This window comes from Leucoraja erinacea, chromosome 2 (assembly GCF_028641065.1).
Source record: "Leucoraja erinacea ecotype New England chromosome 2, Leri_hhj_1, whole genome shotgun sequence".
In the NCBI taxonomy this organism is placed as follows: Eukaryota; Metazoa; Chordata; class Chondrichthyes; order Rajiformes; family Rajidae; genus Leucoraja; species Leucoraja erinaceus.
In genome coordinates, this window is record NC_073378.1 from 127,365,114 (window position 1) to 127,385,044 (window position 19,931).

Genomic DNA, 19,931 nt, shown 5'->3' on the forward strand with positions numbered 1-19,931 from the left:
AGACTGAAGAAGGGTCTCGACCAGAAATGTGGTGTATCTGGACTTCCAGAAGGCTTTCGACAAGGTTCCACATAAGAGATTAGTATACAAACTTAAAGCACAAGGCATTGGGGGTTCAGTATTGATGTGGATAGAGAACTGGCTGGCAAACAGGAAGCAAAGAGTAGGAGTAAACGGGTCCTTTTCACAATGGCAGGCAGTGACTAGTGGGGTACCGCAAGGCTCAGTGCTGGGACCCCAGCTATTTACAATATATATTAATGATCTGGATGAGGGAATTGAAGGCAATATCTCCAAGTTTGCGGATGACACTAAGCTGGGGGGCAGTGTTAGCTGTGAGGAGGATGCTAGGAGACTGCAAGGTGACTTGGATAGGCTGGGTGAGTGGGCAAATGTTTGGCAGATGCAGTATAATGTGGATAAATGTGAGGTTATCCATTTTGGTGGCAAAAACGGGAAAGCAGACTATTATCTAAATGGTGGCCGATTGGGAAAGGGGAGATGCAGCGAGACCTGGGTGTCATGGTACACCAGTCATTGAAGGTAGGCAGTGTTAAAGAGGGAACTGCAGATGCTGGAGAATCGAAGGTTACACAGAAAAGCTGGAGAAACTCAGCGGGTGCAGCAGCATCTATGGAGCGAAGGAAATAGGCAACGTTTCGGGCCGAAACCCTTCTTCAGACTGATCAGGGGTGGGGGTGGGTGGGGACAAGAAAGGGAAAAGGAGGAGTAGCCGGAAGGCTGGAGGGTGGGAGGAGACAGCAGGGGAGCTGAGGAAGGGGAGGAGACAGCAAGGACTAACAGAATTGGGAGAAGTCGATGTTCATGCCCCCCGGGTGCAGACTCCCCAAACGGAATATGAGGTGCTGTTCCTCCAATTTCCGGTGCTGCTCGCTGTGGCCATGGAGGAGACCCAGGACAGAGAGGTCGGAGACGGAGTGGGAGGGGGAGTTGAAGTGCTGAGCCACCGGGAGGTCAGCTAGGTTATTGCGGACCGAGCGGAGGTGTTCGGCGAAACGATCGCCCAACCTCCGCTTGGTCTCACCGATATAGATCTGCTGACATCTAGAGCAGCGGACGCAATAGATGAGGTTGGAAGAGATGCAGGTAAACCTCTGTCGCACCTGGAACGATTGCTTGGGTCCCTGAAAGGAGTTGAGGGGGGAGGTAAAGGGACAAGTGTTGCATCTGCTGCGGCCGCAAGGGAAAGTGCCCGGGGAGGGGGTGGACCGAGAGGGAAGGGAAGAATTGACAAGGGAGTTATGGAGGGAGCGGTCTTTGCGGAAGGCAGATATGGGGGGAGATGGGAAGATGTGGCCAGTAGTGGGGTCACGTTGGAGGTGGCGAAACTGACGGAGGATTATTTTTTGTATGTGATGGCTGGTGGGGTGAAAGGTGAGGACTAGGGGGACTCGGCCCTTGTTGCGAGTGCGGGGGGGATGGGGAGAGAGAGCAGTGTTGCGGGGTATGGAAGAGACCCTGGTGCGAGCCTCATTTATGGTGGAGGAGGGGAACCCCCGTTCCCTGAATAGTGAGGACATTTCAGATGTCCTGGTGTGGAACGCCTCATCCGTGGAGCAGATACGGCGTAGACGGAGGGATTGGGAGTAGGGGATGGAGTCCTTACAGGAAGCAGGGTGGGAAGAAGTGTAGTCCAGATAGCCATGGGAGTCAGTGGGTTTATAGTGTATGTCGGTTAGAAGTCTATCACCTGCAATGGAGATAGTGAGGTCAAGGAATGGTAGGGAAGTGTCGGAGATGGTCCAGGTGTATTTCAGTGCCGGGTGGAAATTAGTGGTGAAGTGGATGAAGTCAGTCAGTTGTGTGCGGGTGCAGGAGGTGGCACCAAAGCAGTCGTCGATGTAGCGGAGGTAGAGGTTGGGGATGGGGCCCTGGTATGTATGGAACAAGGATTGTTCGACGTAACCTACAAATAGGCAGGCATAGCTGGGGCCCATGCGTGTGCCCATAGCTACGCCTTGTATTTGGAGGAAGTGGGAGGAGTCGAACTCGAAGTTATTGAGGGTAAGGACCAGCTCCGCTAGGCGGAGGAGAGTGTCAGTGGCTGGGTATGGGTTGCTTCTCTGGTCGAGGAAGAACCGGAGGGCTGTGAGACCATCGTGGTGGGGGATGGAGGTGTATAGTGATTGGACGTCCATGGTGAAGATGAGGGGGTGAGGGCCTAGAGAATTGAATGCGCGGAGACGACGGAGAGTGTCTGAGGTGTCTTGGACATAGGTAGGGAGGGATTTAACCAAGGGTGATAGGATGGAGTCAAGGTATTTGGAAATGAGTTCGGTGGGGCACGAACAGGCGGAGACAATGGGTCTTCCGGGACAATCTGGTTTGTGGATTTTAGGGAGAAGGTAAAATCGGGCTGTGCGGGGCTGGGGAACGATGAGGTTGGAGGCTCGGTCGGGTAGGGCATTGGTGTGGATGAAGTTGGTGATGGTGCTGGAGATGGTGGCCTGGTGCTCGTCAGTGGGGTCATGGTCCAGGGGTAAGTAGGAGGAGGTGTCCGATAGTTGGCGCGTGGCCTCAGCTTTGTAGAGATCGGCGCGCCAGACTACCACGGCACCTCCCTTGTCAGCGGTCATTGAAGGTAGGCATGCAGGTGCAGCAGGCAGTAAAGAAAGCGAATGGTATGTTAGCTTTCATTGCAAAACGATTTGAGTATAGGAGCAGGGAGGTTCTACTGCAGTTGTACAGGGTCTTGGTGAGACCACACCTGGAGTATTGCGTACAGTTTTGGTCTCCAAATCTGAGGAAGGACATTATTGCCATAGAGGGAGTGCAGAGACGGTTCACCAGACTGATTCCTGGGATGTCGGGACTGTCTTATGAAGAAAGACTGGATAGACTTGGTTTATACTCTCTAGAATTTAGGAGATTGAGAGGGGATCTTATAGAAACTTACAAAATTCTTAAGGGGTTGGACAGGCTAGATGCAGGTAGATTGTTCCCGATGTTAGGGAAGTCCAGGACAAGGGGTCACAGCTTAAGGATAAGGGGGAAATCCTTTAAAACCGAGATGAGAAGAACTTTTTTCACACAGAGAGTGGTGAATCTCTGGAACTCTCTGCCACAGAGGGTAGTTGAGGCCAGTTCATTGGCTATATTTAAGAGGGAGTTAGATGTGGCCCTTGTGGCTAAGGGGATTGGGGGGTATGGAGAGAAGGCAGGTACGGGATACTGAGTTGGATGATCAGCCATGATCATATTGAATGGCGGTGCAGGCTCGAAGGGCCGAATGGCCTACTCCTGCACCTAATTTCTATGTTTCTATGTTTATATGTCACCTCTTCCTTTTCTCCAGAGATGCTGTCTGACCCGCTGAGTTACTCCAGCTTTTTGTGTCTCTCTTCGGTTTAAACCAGCAACTGCAGTTCCTTCCGACACACTAATTCATCATCTCACATTCCAGCATGATTGCAGCATAACCACAGTTATTGAAGATATGGGTACTGCAACCTCAAACGAGCCTCTGTTATCATTCAAAAAGATCTAATCAATAATTCAGTCAAATGAGGTCAGCTATGAACTGAAACTTTACTTTCAACAAATGCACATAAGATGGGAAATTTCACTACTTGATTCACGGTAAAGGACATCATAGGCCTCCTCCATTGTCAGAGAGAAGCTGAACGCAAATGGGAGGAACAGCATCTCATATTTCGTTTGGGCAGCTTCCAACCCAGTGGATGGATATTAATTTCTCAAACTTCAAGTTGCATTCCCTCTCTTTCCATCCCCCCCCACCCACATCACACCAGCTTCTCGTTCTCATCAAGCAAACAGCTAACAATGGCCTGTTTCTTTGCTCATCATTACTCTTTTGCATATCTTTCATTCATTTGTTTTATGTCTCTCTACATCACCATCTCTCTCATGTCACTCTCCCCTGACTCTCAGGGTCTCGACCCGAAACCTCACCCATTTCTTCTATCTGGAGATGCTGCCTGTCCCGCTGAGTTACTTCAGCATTTTGTTCTAATGATCTTATTTTAAAGTTAGATTGCTTCAATCTTAACAAAGTTTTGTCATCCACCCCCTGTTGGTGATCATCTCAGACCAGCCTCCAGGCTGCATCGCTTTGTCTCATCATCCCGGGACTGCAAATTGACCTCTGACCCCTTCTCCAGGTCTGAATCAGGGCCTGGGTTGAAGAGATGTCGATCAAACTAGTTACTACTCCCGAGATAGACACAAATTGCTGGAGTAACTCAACAGGACAGGCAGCATCTCTGGCTAGAAGAAACGGGTGATGTTTCTGGTCGAGACCCTTATTCACGATCGACCCTAAACGTCACCCATTCCTTTTATCCAGAGATGCTGCCTTGCCCGCTGGGTTATTCCAGCAATTTGTGTCTATTTTCGGTGCAAACCAGCACCTGTTATTCTTTGCTACATATAGTTACTACTCCCACCCCATCAAGTTGCAAGACACGAGGCAATCAATAACTTACCTTGTCAGAATTGAACTCCCAACAATAATGTAAATTCCAGTTCTAGACTTACCCCATTAGTCTGGTTTAGTCAAACACAAAGTCAAACTCTGGTTCCAAAACCTTACTGTATTGAAGAACAAACTGCAGGGACAGTTGCTGATCCACCCACGCAAGACAACAATATCTCATGCAAACAGAACAGAATTCACATTCAACCGTCACACCCCAAAGAATTACCCACCGTCTTATACCCTTCCAAACGAAGGGCGTGACATTACCTGGGGGAGGCAACCCCTACAAACCAATCACACATATGAATTATAACAGTACATAATTGACAGTTCCCTAACCCAATAACACAGTAACTAATACATTGTACTTGGAAGAAGCTTCTAGAAGGATGCAAGCAAGCAACATGTGCCCTGGGATTCAGGCGGTTCCTCCAAGGCTCAACATTTTAACCAATCAGCAACTATCCAAATAAGGCTTTGCAACATTATTTACACTATGTATATCTGGTTTGCATTGATCCAATCAGTTCCATGCAATTTACACCTTATTGTAAGAATCTGCAGATGTCCCATTCTTTCCCTGCAGATCTTATTTAGGCCGCAGACAAACTGGCACCATTCAGCAGCTTGTCCCAGTTCTGCAAAAGGCACATTTAACTTGACTAAAATGGCCCAGCAGCACACAAGCCCTTACTCAATTGTAATATCCTGGCTGCTCCAATTTAGCCAGGATTAACAATAATAGATATTGAAGATTGGAATGATTCAATGCTAGTTGATGCAATCTGAACAATTGTCTTTCTAATTATAATCCATTTCTTCCAATGTCGCTGTACAGCAAAATTCATCCTTTGTTTGGTAAAGCATTGAATTACTGATCAAGAAATATTCACCCTAAATATGTTTAAATGTTTCATAAGAACTTCCACTAATAAAAGCATCCACCCATTATTCTCTGGTTATCTCGGCTCAACAGATCTAATTTTTCCTCACAACCCCCTCAATGTATCTATCTCATTCCAGTCAAGCATTTTAATTTCCACAAGACCAAGATTACACTTTGGCAGAAATAAACCAACTGCTCCTCATGAAGACTCACACGAAAGGCAACATTGTTGTGAATCTTCTCAACAGTTCACCGGTGCTTTATTTGGCACTGGTATCGGGTAAACAATAGTGAGGGCTAATAATCAGTAAATAGGAACTTGGATTACGCTTAAGTGGTGACAGGAACCAGCAGATAAAGCCCGAACAAGAATTTCATTGATTATGCCTGCACCCATCATTGAAACAGAAATTTGGATCTACTGCTAATGAATTTAGATTTGCGGATAATCATCTCATTCTGTTTATAAGCTGGGTTCCATTCTGTAATTACGACCTTGTTTTATTGTTAATCAAGTTTCTGAGCAAGATCTTGTTTTTATTGGTAATCAATTTTCTGTAATTTACGTTATTTTACCCCGATTTACCCGATTTACTGTTAATCAAGTTTTGATGAGGAATCTTGTCATCTGAGAATATAAAAAATGCACCAGTCACACTCGACACATCAGCTTTGACTGGTCTCCTGGTGCACACCAGTTTAATAAATTGCCCGTTACTTCAGACACCAACTCCGCCTGGCCTTTCCATTTTGCTCCCAGTCACAAATGCAACTGCACTATGTAGGTATGTTGCAAAGCCTACCTGAAGTGTCGCTAAAAATCTGTCCCAGCCCGTGTGCGCGATTTTGGCGCCGTTTAGAGGGGGGCGGGTTTAAAACACGATTTTCCCTAGGCTGTTCAAATCGAGGATGTTCAGCCTAGTTAATTATTAACGAAAAATCGCTGGAAGATTCCGTCACTTTAGCTATTATTACTTTTAAGGGCTTTATCTAATTGTTATAGTAGTTTAAAAATTAACCTCTAAACCCCCGACCGCCGGCAACCGGCCGGATCTCATACAGGGGACAACAGAAGGTAGGCTGTTTATTTTTACATTAAAAAGGGCTTCTTAAAATCCCTTTATACAAAGTTTAATGTTGTGAGTAGCTCATTTTGGCCCCATTATATCCTGCAGTATTTTTCTGGGCATTTGAGGGCACAAATCCACCGCAATGTGAACGTTCTAAACCAGCGCGTTCACAGGAACCCACTAGAAAGCTGATTTAAATTGACTTTAATTTACAGCAATTGAACACTAAATTCCTTCCATTTGGCATATAAATTAATGTCAATGAGATTTTAAAATCATGTTTTATTGTGAATTATTTGTGAATATTATTTGGACACTTAAGCTATTTAAAAATGTTAATCATTTATTAAGAAATGGATAGATGTTTAGATCTAGTAATTGAAGTTTGAAATTAGCTACAATTGGGTAACTAACTAATTATATGCTTTAATATCAGGTGATCCAAGTAAGATTGTTTTATATTTGTTTCAGAATGCTTCAATCTATGATAACTGAAAATTTCATTCAGTTCTCTTAATTTTTAAGAAAGTTATGGGCTTTTGACTGTCCACGATCACAGCTTTTTTGTTATGTCCATAGAAAATCAATAGGGAACAAGATGCTAATTTCCGAGTATGAAAATGGCCATATCCTTTTAAATACTTGAGATATGAAAGTGAATTAGGTGTCAAATTAAACTTCTTTTTATGCTTTATCTGATGGGATAAATTGCAGACTTGATTTTTTAAATCTCAAAATTTTGTAACATTGCTACACTATGAAAATTCATTTTACATTTACTGCACATGCAGGCACTGCCATTTTAGGCGCCATCATTCAGTCCAAAGTCCTTTTAACCTTTTACAAGTTTACTCGCAGAATGCTGAAGCATTGTGGAAATCAAAATAACCTCCGGAAAACCCTTTGAAAACAGGCTCTTTGATAATTACAACCATCTGACTGCAGAGGTGTGAGCTGCAGAGGGTATGATGCAAGAGTTCCTTTTCAGTCAAGAAGACAAAGTATTTGATTTTGAAAATCACACCTAGTGGTCTTAACATTTCATCACAATGTCAGGCATTATTTAACCGTTGTTTAAGGTTGATTATAATAAAAATGAAGGCAGAAACACGTGATTAGATAATGATGTATGATAATGATGTATGATAAGCTTTTGGTGTGCTGGCCTTTATAAATCAGAGCATTGAGTATAGAAGTTGGGATGTAATGTTAAAATTGTACAAGGCATTGGTGAGGCCAATTCTGGAGTATGGTGTACAATTTTGGTCGCCTAATTATAGGAAGGATGTCAACAAAATAGAGAGAGTACAGAGGAGATTTACTAGAATGTTGCCTGGGTTTCAGCAACTAAGTTACAGAGAAAGGTTGAACAAGTTAGGGCTTTATTCTTTGGAGCGCAGAAGGTTAAGGGGGGACTTGACTTGATAGAGGTTTTTAAAATGATGAGAGGGGTAGACAGAGTTGACGTGGAAAAGCTTTTCCCACTGAGAGTAGGGAAGATTCAAACAAGGGGACATGACATGAGAATTAAGGGACTGAAGTTTAGGGGTAACATGAGGGGGAACTTCTTTACTCAGAGAGTGGTAGCTGTGTGGAATGAGCTTGCAGTGAAGGTGGTGGAGGCAGGTTCGTTTTTATCATTTAAAAATAAATTGGATAGTTATATGGATGGGAAGGGAATGGAGGGTTATGGTCTGAGCGCAGGTATATGGGACTAGGGGAGATTATGTGTTCAGCACGGACTAGAAGGGTCGAGATGGCCTGTTTCCATGCTGTAATTGTTATATGGTTATATGTTATATGGTTTATAACTAAATCATTTTGCACAAAAGACCTTGGTGGGTATTCTGATATCTGAAGTCATCTGTAGAAAGATCCCACTCCAAAACATTGCCTGCCCATTCCCACTTCAGATGCTGCCTGATCCAGAGTTCCTACTGCAATTGGTGTTGCTGATAGCTGGAGCTGCTCATGCACTCCATGTGGCCTGAATTCTTTCATCCCTGGAATTGTTCATGTCAACCTTCTCTGCATTCTATCTGGTGCCTTCACATTCCTTTTTGAACAAGGTGACCAGGAATAGACACAATACACCACTTGTGGCCACCTGACTCTTATTTCTGAGGAGTCAGAACAGTAATTTCCCTGACTTTATACTCCAAATCTCTATTTATTCATCTCAGGATCCCATAGACAAAGGAACATTCTCGACCCGAAACGTCGCCAATTCCTTCGCTCCACGGATGCTGCCTCACCCGCTGAGTTTCTCCAGCATTTTTTGTCTACCTTCGATTTTTCCAGCATCTGCAGTTCTTTCTTAAACATTCAAATAAAAGTTATACTTACATAAATTAGACATTTGCTTCTTAAACAACTATCATTTTAAAGCTTACTTTTCGGGGAATGCGTTTTGAATTTTCAATACACTGAGCTTAGATAGGCACATGACTTCACGCACACACACCTTACTTTTCTTGAAAAGGTGCGCTTACATACACATCAAGCCGGAAGGCAAAAACTCCACAACCTTTGCTCAACAGCATGGCAAGGCTCTCTTTTTCTCTCATCAATGCAAGATACTTTTCACAATAATACATGTTTCATAAGATGTTCTCATCATATATAGGTGCAAAATCAAATTTCTGCGCCAAATTCTGCATTTCCGAGTGAAAGTTGCTTCACATTTATTTTTGTTGAACACGAAACAGATAAACACCTGCTGGAGTACGTCAGGCAGCATCTCTGGAGAGAAGGAATGGATGAAGTTTTGGATCAAGACCCTTCTTCAGACTGAGAGTCAGAGGCGAGGGAAACTAGACTCCCAACTCTCAGTCTGACAAAGAGTCTCGACCTGAAACGTCACCCATTCCTACTCTCCAGAAATGATGCCTGTCCCAGCTTGGTTACTCCAGCATTTTGTGTCTGTGTATGGTGTAAACCAGCATCTGCAGTTCCTACCTGCACAGATTGTTGGACCTCATTGTGTACGAAACATAGAAATATAGAAAATTATGTGCAGGAGTAGGCCAGTCGGCCCTTCAAGCCAGCGCCGCCATTCAATATGATAGAAACATAGAAACATAGAAATTAGGTGCAGGAGTAGGCCATTCGGCCCTTCGAGCCTGCACCGCCATTTAATATGATCATGGCTGATCATCCAACTCAGTATCCCGTACCTGCCTTTTCTCCATACCCTCTGATCCCCTTGGCCACAAGGGCCACATCTAACTCCCTCTTAAATATAGCCAATGAACTGGCCTCAACTACCCTCTGTGGCAGAGAGTTCCAGAGATTCACCACTCTCTGTGTGAAAAAAGTTCTCCTCATCTCGGTTTTAAAGGATTTCCCCCTTATCCTTAAGCTGTGACCCCTTGTCCTGGACTTCCCCAACATCGGAAACAATCTTCCTGCATCTAGCCTGTCCAACCCCTTAAGAATTTTGTAAGTTTCTATAAGATCCCCTCTCAATCTCCTAAATTCTAGAGAGTATAAACCAAGTCTATCCAGTCTTTCTTCATAAGACAGTCCTGACATCCCAGGAATCAGTCTGGTGAACCTTCTCTGCACTCCCTCTATGGCAATAATGTCCTTCCTCAGATTTGGAGACCAAAACTGCACGCAATACTCCAGGTGTGGTCTCACCAAGACCCTATACAACTGCAGTAGAACCTCCCTGCTCCTATACTCAAATCCTCTTGCTATGAAAGCCAACATGCCATTCGCTTTCTTTACTGCCTGCTGCACCTGCATGCCTACCTTCAATGACTGGTGTACCATGACACCCAGGTCTCGCTGCATCTCCCCCTTTCCCAATCGGCCACCGTTTAGATAATAATCTGCTTTCCCGTTTTTGCCACCAAAATGGATAACCTCACATTTATCCACATTAAACTGCATATGCCAAACATTTGCCCACTCACCCAGCCTATCCAAGTCACTTTGCAGTCTCCTAGCATCCTCCTCACACCTAACACTGCCCCCCAGCTTAGTGTCATCCACAAACTTGGAGATATTGCCTTCAATTCCCTCATCCAGATCATTAATATATATTGTAAATAGCTGGGGTCCCAGTACTGAGCCTTGCGGTACCCCACTAGTCACTGCCTGCCATTGTGAAAAGGACCCGTTTACTCCTACTCTTTGCTTCCTGTTTGCCAGCCAGTTCTCTATCCACATCAATACTGAACCCCCAATGCCATGTGCTTTAAGTTTGTATACTAATCTCTTATGTGGGACCTTGTCGAAAGCCTTCTGGAAGTCCAGATACACCACATCCACTGGTTCTCCCCTATCCACGCTACTAGTTACATCCTCGAAAAATTCTATTAGATTCGTCAGACATGATTTACCTTTCGTAAATCCATGCTGACTTTGTCCAATGATTTCACCACTTTCTAAATGTGCTGCTATCCCATCTTTAATAACTGACTCTAGCAGTTTCCCCACTACCGATGTTAGGCTGACTGGTCTGTAATTCCCCGTTTTCTCTCTCCCTCCCTTCTTAAAAAGTGGGGTTACGTTTGCTACCCGCCAATCCTCTGGAACTACTCCAGAATCTAAGGAGTTTTGAAAGATTATTACTAATGCATCCACTATTTCTGGAGCTACTTCCTTAAGTACTCTGGGATGCAGCCTATCTGGCCCTGGGGATTTATCGGCCTTTAATCCATTCAATTTACCCAACACCACTTCCCGACTAACCTGGATTTCACTCAATTCCTCCACCTCCTTTGACCCGCGGGCCCCTGCTATTTCCGGCAGATCATTTATGTCTTCCTTAGTGAAGACGGAACCAAAGTAGTTATTCAATTGGTCCGCCATATCCTGGTTCCCCATGATCAACTCACCTGTTTCTGACTGCAAGGGACCTACATTTGTTTTAACTAATCTCTTTCTTTTCACATATTTGACTGATCATCCAAAATCAGTATCCCGTTCTTGCTTTCTCCCCATATGACTTGATTCCATTAGCCCTAAGAGTAAAATCTAACTCTCTCCTGAAAACATCCAGTGAATTGGCATCCACTGCCTTCTGTGGCAGGGAATTCCACTCTGGGTGAAAACGTTTCTCCTCATCTCAGTCCTAAATGGCCTACCCTTTATTCTTAAACTGTGACCCTTGGTTCTGGACTCCCCTAAGGAAACCATACTCAATGTACCAGTTCCAAACACATTTCTGCGCTGTGCCAACTTTGCACAACAGATCAAATACATCAATGCAGAGAGGCCATAAGGAATAGGAGTAGAATTAGGCCATTCGGCCCATCAAGTCTACTCCGCCATTCAATCATGGCTGATCTTTCTCTCCCTCCTAACCCCATTCTCTTACCTTCTCCCCATAACCTCTGACAACTGTAGTGGTTCTGAAACTGTCCTCAGTTTCAAAGGTGAATGAAGAAAATATCACAAGTGCTCTCATATTTACAAGATCCTGCAATCCACAATGGAATGTTTTTATTAAGTAATTGGTGAAAACAAGTGGGTATCAATGCAGCAAATCATGAAAAACAAAATGTGTGTGGCACGTCGGTATAGTTGCTGCCTTACATCGACTAAACCCAGGTTCAATCCTGACTACGGGGGCTATCTGCATGGAGTTTGTACGTTCTCCCAGTGGCCTGCGTGGGTTTTCTCAGGCTTCCTACCACACTTCAAAGACGTGCATGTTTGAAGGTTAATTGGCTTGGTCTGAAGAAGGGTTTCGGCCCGAAACGTTGCCTATTTCCTTCGCTCCATAGATGCTGCTGCACCCGCTGAGTTTCTCCAGCTTTTTTGCGTACCTTCTGGTATAAATGTAATTGTGTTGATATGTGTGGATCGCTGGTCGGCGCAGACTCAGTGGGACCAAGGGCCTGTTTCCACGCTGTATCTCGAAACTAAACTAAACATCAAGCCCAACTCGTCATAATTAAAATGCGAGTGGCTATGAAACCACACCCAAAGACCAATCAGCCCAAATCAGCTGACCCATCCAAAAGTTCTCTTCAGTTACATTCAAAAGCAGCCTCAGGAACTTCAAGAAAGAACTGCAGATGCTGGAAGAATCTGAAGAAGGGTTGACCCAAAACGTCGCCTATTTCCTTCTCTCCATAGATACTGCCTCACCCACTGAGTTCCTCCAGCATTTTTGTCGACCTCAGGAACTTCAATATCAGCATTTAATTGCATATTTAATGCCACCAAACCTTTCAATCAAAGATTTTCATTGCATTGAAATTACAACAAAGAATAAAGTGGGTGGAGTTGGAATCTTATTTCAAATATGAACAAACCATTGAATGAAGCAGATTACATAGCTTACTTGTGCTGGCCTGCCTGGACACTCTTTCCTTTAAATACAATTTTAGACCAATTCATACATAAGAGAAACCTAAATTCTTTGCTGTCAACCAAATCATCTGTCTACACTGGGGTAAGTAGGTCTAAAATTTGTGTTTGCAAATCACTTGAAGATGTTGTGCATGAAAAGACACTGTAATTCAAAGCCATGGCCACAACTATCAAAAATAATAACAAATGCTTCATTTATGAGCATCCTTCAAGAAGGATTCCAAAGAGACATATCGCAAAAACACACCCATCACCAAAATCTTGAAGATATCCAATAAATGACATTTTTCTCTTTGTTATATAAAGAAAGTCAAGGAAATCCATTTGCTAGTTCTGGCAAAGGAGCAGAATATCCACAAAGTCCAATGTGGTTTGGCCAGATATGGAAATGCATGGAAGACACAAAAAGCTGGAGTAACTCAGCGGGTCAGACAGCTTCTCTGGAGAAAAGGAATAGGCAACATTTTGGGTCGAGGCCCTTCTTCAGACTTAGAGTCACAGAAAAGGGAAACTAGAGATACAGGCGTTGATATAGAGAGATATCAAACAAATGAATGAAAGATATGCAAAAAGTAACAACAATGAAGGAAACAGGCCGCTGTTAGCTGTGGGCTGGGTGAAAACGAGTTGCAGACAATGAGACTCAACAAGACGATTTTGAAGCTGATACAACTTGGTTGGGGGTGGGATGAAGAGAGAGAGGGGATGCAAGTGTTACTTGAAATGCATGACTCGGCCGCTTGTGAAACAGGGCTGTTAGTGTCCCCTGCACTTGAAACCAGACATTAACAGTGAGGTTGATGAAGGTTTTGCTGGGGACAGGGACACAAAACTCTTAGGTGGCCGAGTACTGGAAAAGATAAACAGCCCCAGAGCTTTTTGTGACAAAACAGAATGTGTGCTTGGTAATTGCGAGTTAAAAAGCAACTTAAAACGGCATTTTCTCACCAGATGCAGATCCAAAGGAATGCGCAGCCACTAGAAGGTAAGATTAGGCAGGGAGTGAAAGTTGCAAGAATATGTCGGAATGATGATCTCACCAATGGGAATAATGATAGAAACACAAGCTGCAGTAACTGTGAATTTACAGACTTGCACAAAATATTGAGCTTAATGTTTTATGCTTCATCTGCTTCTTGTCCACCCTCAAACTATCAGCACAGTGGACCCACCAAGGTTGTTGACATTTAACTGTCCTCTGAAATTGACAAAGGGCATGGACAATAAATGGCAGTTTTGCTCGTGAGCTCTCCATGTGAATGAATATTCAAAACTATCAGCATATATAATCCCTTTCCCCTTGTCCATCCCATTTGGTTCCAACACTCCACATGACTGAGAGTTCCACATATTTCTGAGTAATGGAAGCTCTTCTGAATTGCCTATTGTATTTCATGACAAACAGCTTATAATGAAAGGCTTTAATTATGCACCTCTGTTCAAGTGGAGCTGGTTTCCCTGTGCCTTTTTAAGTATAAAAACGTCAATTAAAATCATCTCTCAGCCCTCTTTTTGACAGACGATGTTCGGGCGGCTCAGCCTTTTCTGTTACACCGCCGATAACATAAATCCCGTCACATCTTCTACGATGTCTCTAAATCCTATGTAGAATATGGCGGTCAGAACTGTGCATGATACTCAAGTTACTCAACTAAATTATACTCCAATTGCAGTCCAACTAAAGTTCAAGAGAGACTTGGGACAGCCCAATCTTTACAATATACATAAATCCTTGTGCCTGGTTTAATTTATTTTTGTTATGGCCTCATTGACCTCATTCTCAATTCTTTGTGATCTCCATGTTCAAATCCCTCTACTTCATTTGGTTATTTTACAAATGATAAATAACCTCCTTGAAGAGAAATGCAGCAGTTCACATTTTCCTATTTGTACAGATTTATTACAGAAAAGTACATTGCAGAAAGTGGCCCTTTCTGCTCATCTTTTCCATGCTGGCCTTGAGAGGACCAACACAAAATCCACTTGCCCACATTCGGCCCGTACCCCTGTAAGCCTACCCTACCTGCCCAAACACCACTTAAACATACCTTCATCATTTCACCTTGAAGATCGCTCCAGATATTCACCACCCTGTGAAAAACATACTCCTCAGCTCTCCCAAACTTAATCATAACCTATACATTCACATCCAAGTCATATTATATATATACACACACACACACACACACACATATATATATATATATACAAACACACACATACACTAACCTCAAAGGTCCCAGCACCCATCCTTGTGGTCTACCATTTGTTAGATGATTTCCAGACTAAAAACACCATCCACCACTACCCTCTGCTTCCCATCACCAAACAAGCGTTCAATTATTTTGCCAATAACGTGTCTGCGCTCCAAGCATTATTTAATGTCTTGCTGTAATTTATGACAATTCTCCCCATATTTGACTAACCCTACCGATTTGGTGTTGTCTGCGATGCATTTGATTCCCAAATTGAAATCATCAACTCGGGCTGCGAATATCAGTGTCACAGAGCTAATATTTGTGAGTCCGCACTTTTCCCCCTTTTCATCATTGTGGCTTGGTGCAGCTCTGCGCATTGCAGCTGAGCATCATTGTACCACTTGGCCCTGTGCTGAAAGATTCATTAAGCCCCTGTCCCACTTAGGAAACCTGAACGGAAACCCCTGGAGACTTTGCACCCCACCCAAGGTTTCTGTGTGGTTCCCGGAGGTTGCAGGTGGTTGCCGGAGGTTGCAGATAGTGGAAGCAGGTAGGGAGACTGACAAAAACCTCCGGGAACCGCACGGAAACCTTGGGTGGGGCGCAAAGTCTCCAGAGGTTTCCGTTCGGGTTTCCTAAGTGGGACAGGGGCTTAGTCTATCGAGTGGCACCTGACTAAACACTGGAGAAGTTGGACAGCATTGGATTTGGGAAGAACTGGCTCATTGAGTTAATGTGGCAGCTGAGAGACACCAAGGACAAAGTATCATAGCACATAAGGGGAGGTAGACAAAGAAACATAGATAGAAACATAGAAAATAGGTGCAGGAGTAGGCCATTCGGCCCTTCGAGCCTGCACCGCCATTCAATATGATCATGGCTGATCATCCAACTCAGTATCCCACCCCTGCCTTCTCTCCATACCCCCTGATCCCTTTAGCCACAAGGGCCACATCTAACTCCCTCTTAAATATAGCCAATGAACTTGCCTCAACTACCTTCTGTGGCAGAGAATTCCACAGATTCACCACTCTCTGTGTAAAAAATGATTTTCTCATCTCGGTCCTAAAAGACTTCTCTCTTATCCTTAAACTGTGACCCCTTGTTCTGGACTTCCCCAACATCGGGAATAATCTTCCTGCATCTAGCCTGTCCAACCGCTTAAGAATTTTGTAAGTTTCAATAAGATCCCCCCTCAATCTTCTGAATTCCAGCGTGTACAAGCCAGAAGATTGAGGGGGGATCTTATAGAAGCTTACATAAGAGGAATGGTCCTTGAAATACAGGAAATACAGGCCATCACTAAAAAAAATTTCAAAGAGGAGGTTGAAGGCGACATGGTTTACATTCAGCTTGGCTTTATTTGGAACTTTCAGAGGTAATTATTAATTTACTGTTCTTTCAAAGATATAATCAACTCCACTCCATCTAAGGCTCAAATTGCAACCTTTCACAATCTGTCGGCAATGCAACAGGACTCAGCCATACTGCTCAAGCTCAAAATCTACTCTTCCGGATCAAAATCAAAATCAAAATTAGCAATGCAAAACATGGGTGCTTTACACATTGCCAATAATAGTGGTACCAACACGTTACATATTCCTGACATTTAAAAGAAATCCAGGATATAAATAGCAATTGATCGAGCGCTTGAAAATTCCCAAACAAGTATATCTTGTTGTTACTACAATCGTAATGGGGCTGTCCCACTGCGGCGACCTATTTGGCGAGTTTAGAAAAGTTTGCCCTCGACTCATACTCGCAGCATGGTCGACACGAGGTCCTAGGAGGTCTTTGTAACTCTCCTTCATGCTCGAGAGTAGTCCCCGCGTACTCGAGGCCTCAGCTAGGTCGCGGCGTATTTTTCAACATGATGTAAAATGCCCGCGAGTAAAAAAAGGTCACCATGGGAAAAAAAAAAATCGGTATTTTTTTACTCGTAGGTTTAGTTGAAGTAGGTCGTAGTAGGTCGGCATGTTATCCGTAGGTAATCGAGGGTAGTCGAAGGTAGTCGTAGATAGTCTTCAACATAGTCGAAGGGAGGTCGAAGGAGATCGTCTTCACTCTCCACTATTCGGTGTCCAATTTTCCCGAAGCTAGTCTTCAACATAGTCGAAGGAGATTGAAGGAGGTCTTCTACATAGTCGAAGAAGGTCTTCAACATGACACTTTTACCAAACTCTCCTAAACTCTTCTAAACTCGCCAATTAGGTCACCGCAGTGGGACAGCACCTTAACAATTATGGGAATGACTGACAAGTTTGATTATATGATACAGCACTCTCGAAAGATGATTTAAAAAAAATTCAAGTATCTCCACGTAACGATCAATCTTACTGACACTATCGTAAGCAATCAACTGTTTTCTTAAGTCAAGATGGAAGGTTTGTAAGCTCACTGTCATGCAATACCACACATTACACAATGTTCCTTTCAGCCGTCTGCAATGAGCATCCACTAATTAGATAGCAAATTCCAAAAATAAATCCTGGAAACAACCCTCTGGGAGGATTATGAAGCACTTGTTTGTTACCACTAGATGTCTCATTCCTACAGCTATTTCAGCTGTGTGTTGATGTAAGTAAAAAGTCTTAAATATTAACGCAACCTGACTCTCTGCATGAAGGCTGCCGTGTGAGGAGTACACACCTTTCTCAACGTGTTCCCATTTTCAGACGCTTTGGTACACTATCCTTTAGAAACATAGAAAATAGGAGCAGGAGGAGGCCATTCAGCCCTTCGAACCAGCACCACCGCTCAAAATGATCACGACTGATCATCCAAAATCAGTACCCTGTTCCTGCTTTTTCCCCCATATCACTTGATTCTGTTAGCCATAAGAGCTAAATCTAACTCTCTCATGAAAACACCCAACGAATTGGTCTCCACTGCCTTCTGTGGCAGAGAATTCCACAGATTCGCAACTCTCTGGGTGAAAAACTTTTCCACATCTCCATCCTAAACGGCCTACCCCTTGTTCTTAAACTGTGACCTCTGGTTCTGGACTCCCCCAACATCAGGAAAAAATTTCCTGCATCCAGCCTGTCCAATCCCTTAAGAATTTTACATGTTTCTGCAAGAACCCCTCGCATCCTTCTAAATTCCAGTGAATACCGATTCAGATTCAGATTCAGATTCCACTTTATTGTCATTGGGCAGTGTACAGTACAGAGACAACGAATACAAGCCCTTTCGGTATTTATCTTAATAACTCATTGGGCACTGTGAGAATAATTCATCCTCACATGTTGGATGTAGATAGGAGTACGTGAAATGGATTGGACATCAATTGCACTGAAGTATTGTCCCACTGTAACCAAGATAAATGTTTGCAGATCAACTTCTGCATTTCAGGGAATACAAAGCAAGTCACACTTTAAGATGAAGCTGACTGCTGAGTATAAACCAGGTCCAAGGACATGTTATCTTCCTGGTCTGTCTCGCCATGTTAAAAGATGACCTCATCTTTCCATGTGGTTCTGATTTGTAACAATTCTAGTTTTTCCATATTGAACAAAGTAACCTCAGGCTTTTAGAGTTTTCCGCAAAAGGGATGCGGCCCAAAGCCTTCAACATGCTCCACAGTGATAAAGTACGAATGAAAAGCCTCGTTACTCACTCGGTCCTTATCATCAGCAACATCAGAGAGGATGTCATCGAGATCCAAGATGCCACCATCACTGTGCTCCAAGCGATGAACTTGTACCCAGTAGCTTGGATCCTAATCGGGATGGAAAGAAACATTTTAGTGGCAGCAGTGAAATGAAGGAAACTGCAATAGCCCGTTCAGTGTCCTCAAATTCTGTTGACCATATAATGATGAGATTCATATAACAAGAGACACTCAGTTTAAGAGGGAACTTTCATCAGAAACCTCTCCATGTCAGCAGCAGGAAAACAACTTGTACTAAGTTTTGGTTATTTTTGAGGTGAGGTCAATCAATTGCATTTCTTCAAGATGAAGATTTTAGTTGACTTCTTAATAAGTTTAACTGAGACAAATATAAACATATCTCTCTACTCAGGATGAAACCATTCGTACCCAACGATCAAATAGAGTTGGAAAAGACCAAAGTTAACAAGAATGTGTAGGTAGGAACTGCAGATGCTGGTTTACACCAAGGACAGACACAAAATGCTGGAGTAACTCAGTGGAACAGGCAGCATCTCTGGAGAGAAGGAGTGGGTGACGTTTCGGGTCTGAACAAGGGTCTCGACCCAAAACTTCATCCATTCCTTCTCTCCAGAGATGCTGCCTGTAGTGCTAAGTTGCTTCAGCATTTGGTGTCCATCTTCAAAGTTAACAAGTAACACGTATAATGCAATGTACAGATTCGAATTCATAAACTGAAAAGAGGCAATGATATAAAAAAAGATCCTGAAAACTTCCTCAAAACAGCATGTTGAGAATGAAGAGATTCATGGATTTCAGATGTCCCTGGGAAAGGAGGGCCAACCATGATTTCTTTTTACAATCAGTCTGAGGAAGGGTCTCAACCCAAAACGTCATCTGTCTATATTCTCCAGGGATGCCTCCTGACCCACTGAGTTACTCCGGCATTTTGTGCCCTTTTGTTTATTAAGCAGCATCTGCAGTTCTATCTTTTCCTGTTCTAACTGGTGCCAATTTTATTCCTGATGGATGCAAGTAAATACAGGAGGCACTTTAACACCACAGTTCAGGACCAAGTGATGCCACAAAAAGCCAAGACTTATACCGACTCATATAATGGACTCATATTTTGGTTTGAGATAAATATCAAACATTGGGGAAAATCTATTCAGAGAGCACAAAATAGATTTACAATAAAGTGCTTTTGAACCGTTTGCCCGTCAGTAGGTTACACACTACTGTGCCTAAACAAGGAATTTCAAAATGCAGAGAACTTTGTTATATCTGTTAACTTCCAAACAAAAAATAACCAACCCCTCAATCTGGTTGTACGGAGCTCCGTGTAGGAAGAAACTGCAAATAGACACAAAATGCT

General features: G+C 43.5%; 1 protein-coding gene across 4 annotated transcripts in view; it reads right to left on the minus strand.

Moving 5' to 3' along the window:
• LOC129715327 (partitioning defective 3 homolog) overlaps positions 1 to 19,931 on the minus strand; it is a 954,144-nt gene that overhangs the window by 785,578 nt on the left and 148,635 nt on the right. For all 4 annotated transcript variants that reach the window (XM_055665210.1, XM_055665202.1, XM_055665217.1 and 1 more), the window contains exon 2: positions 18,563 to 18,664. In XM_055665210.1, coding sequence (XP_055521185.1) covers positions 18,563 to 18,664 — 102 coding nt within the window. The remainder of the gene's footprint in view (positions 1 to 18,562; positions 18,665 to 19,931) is intronic.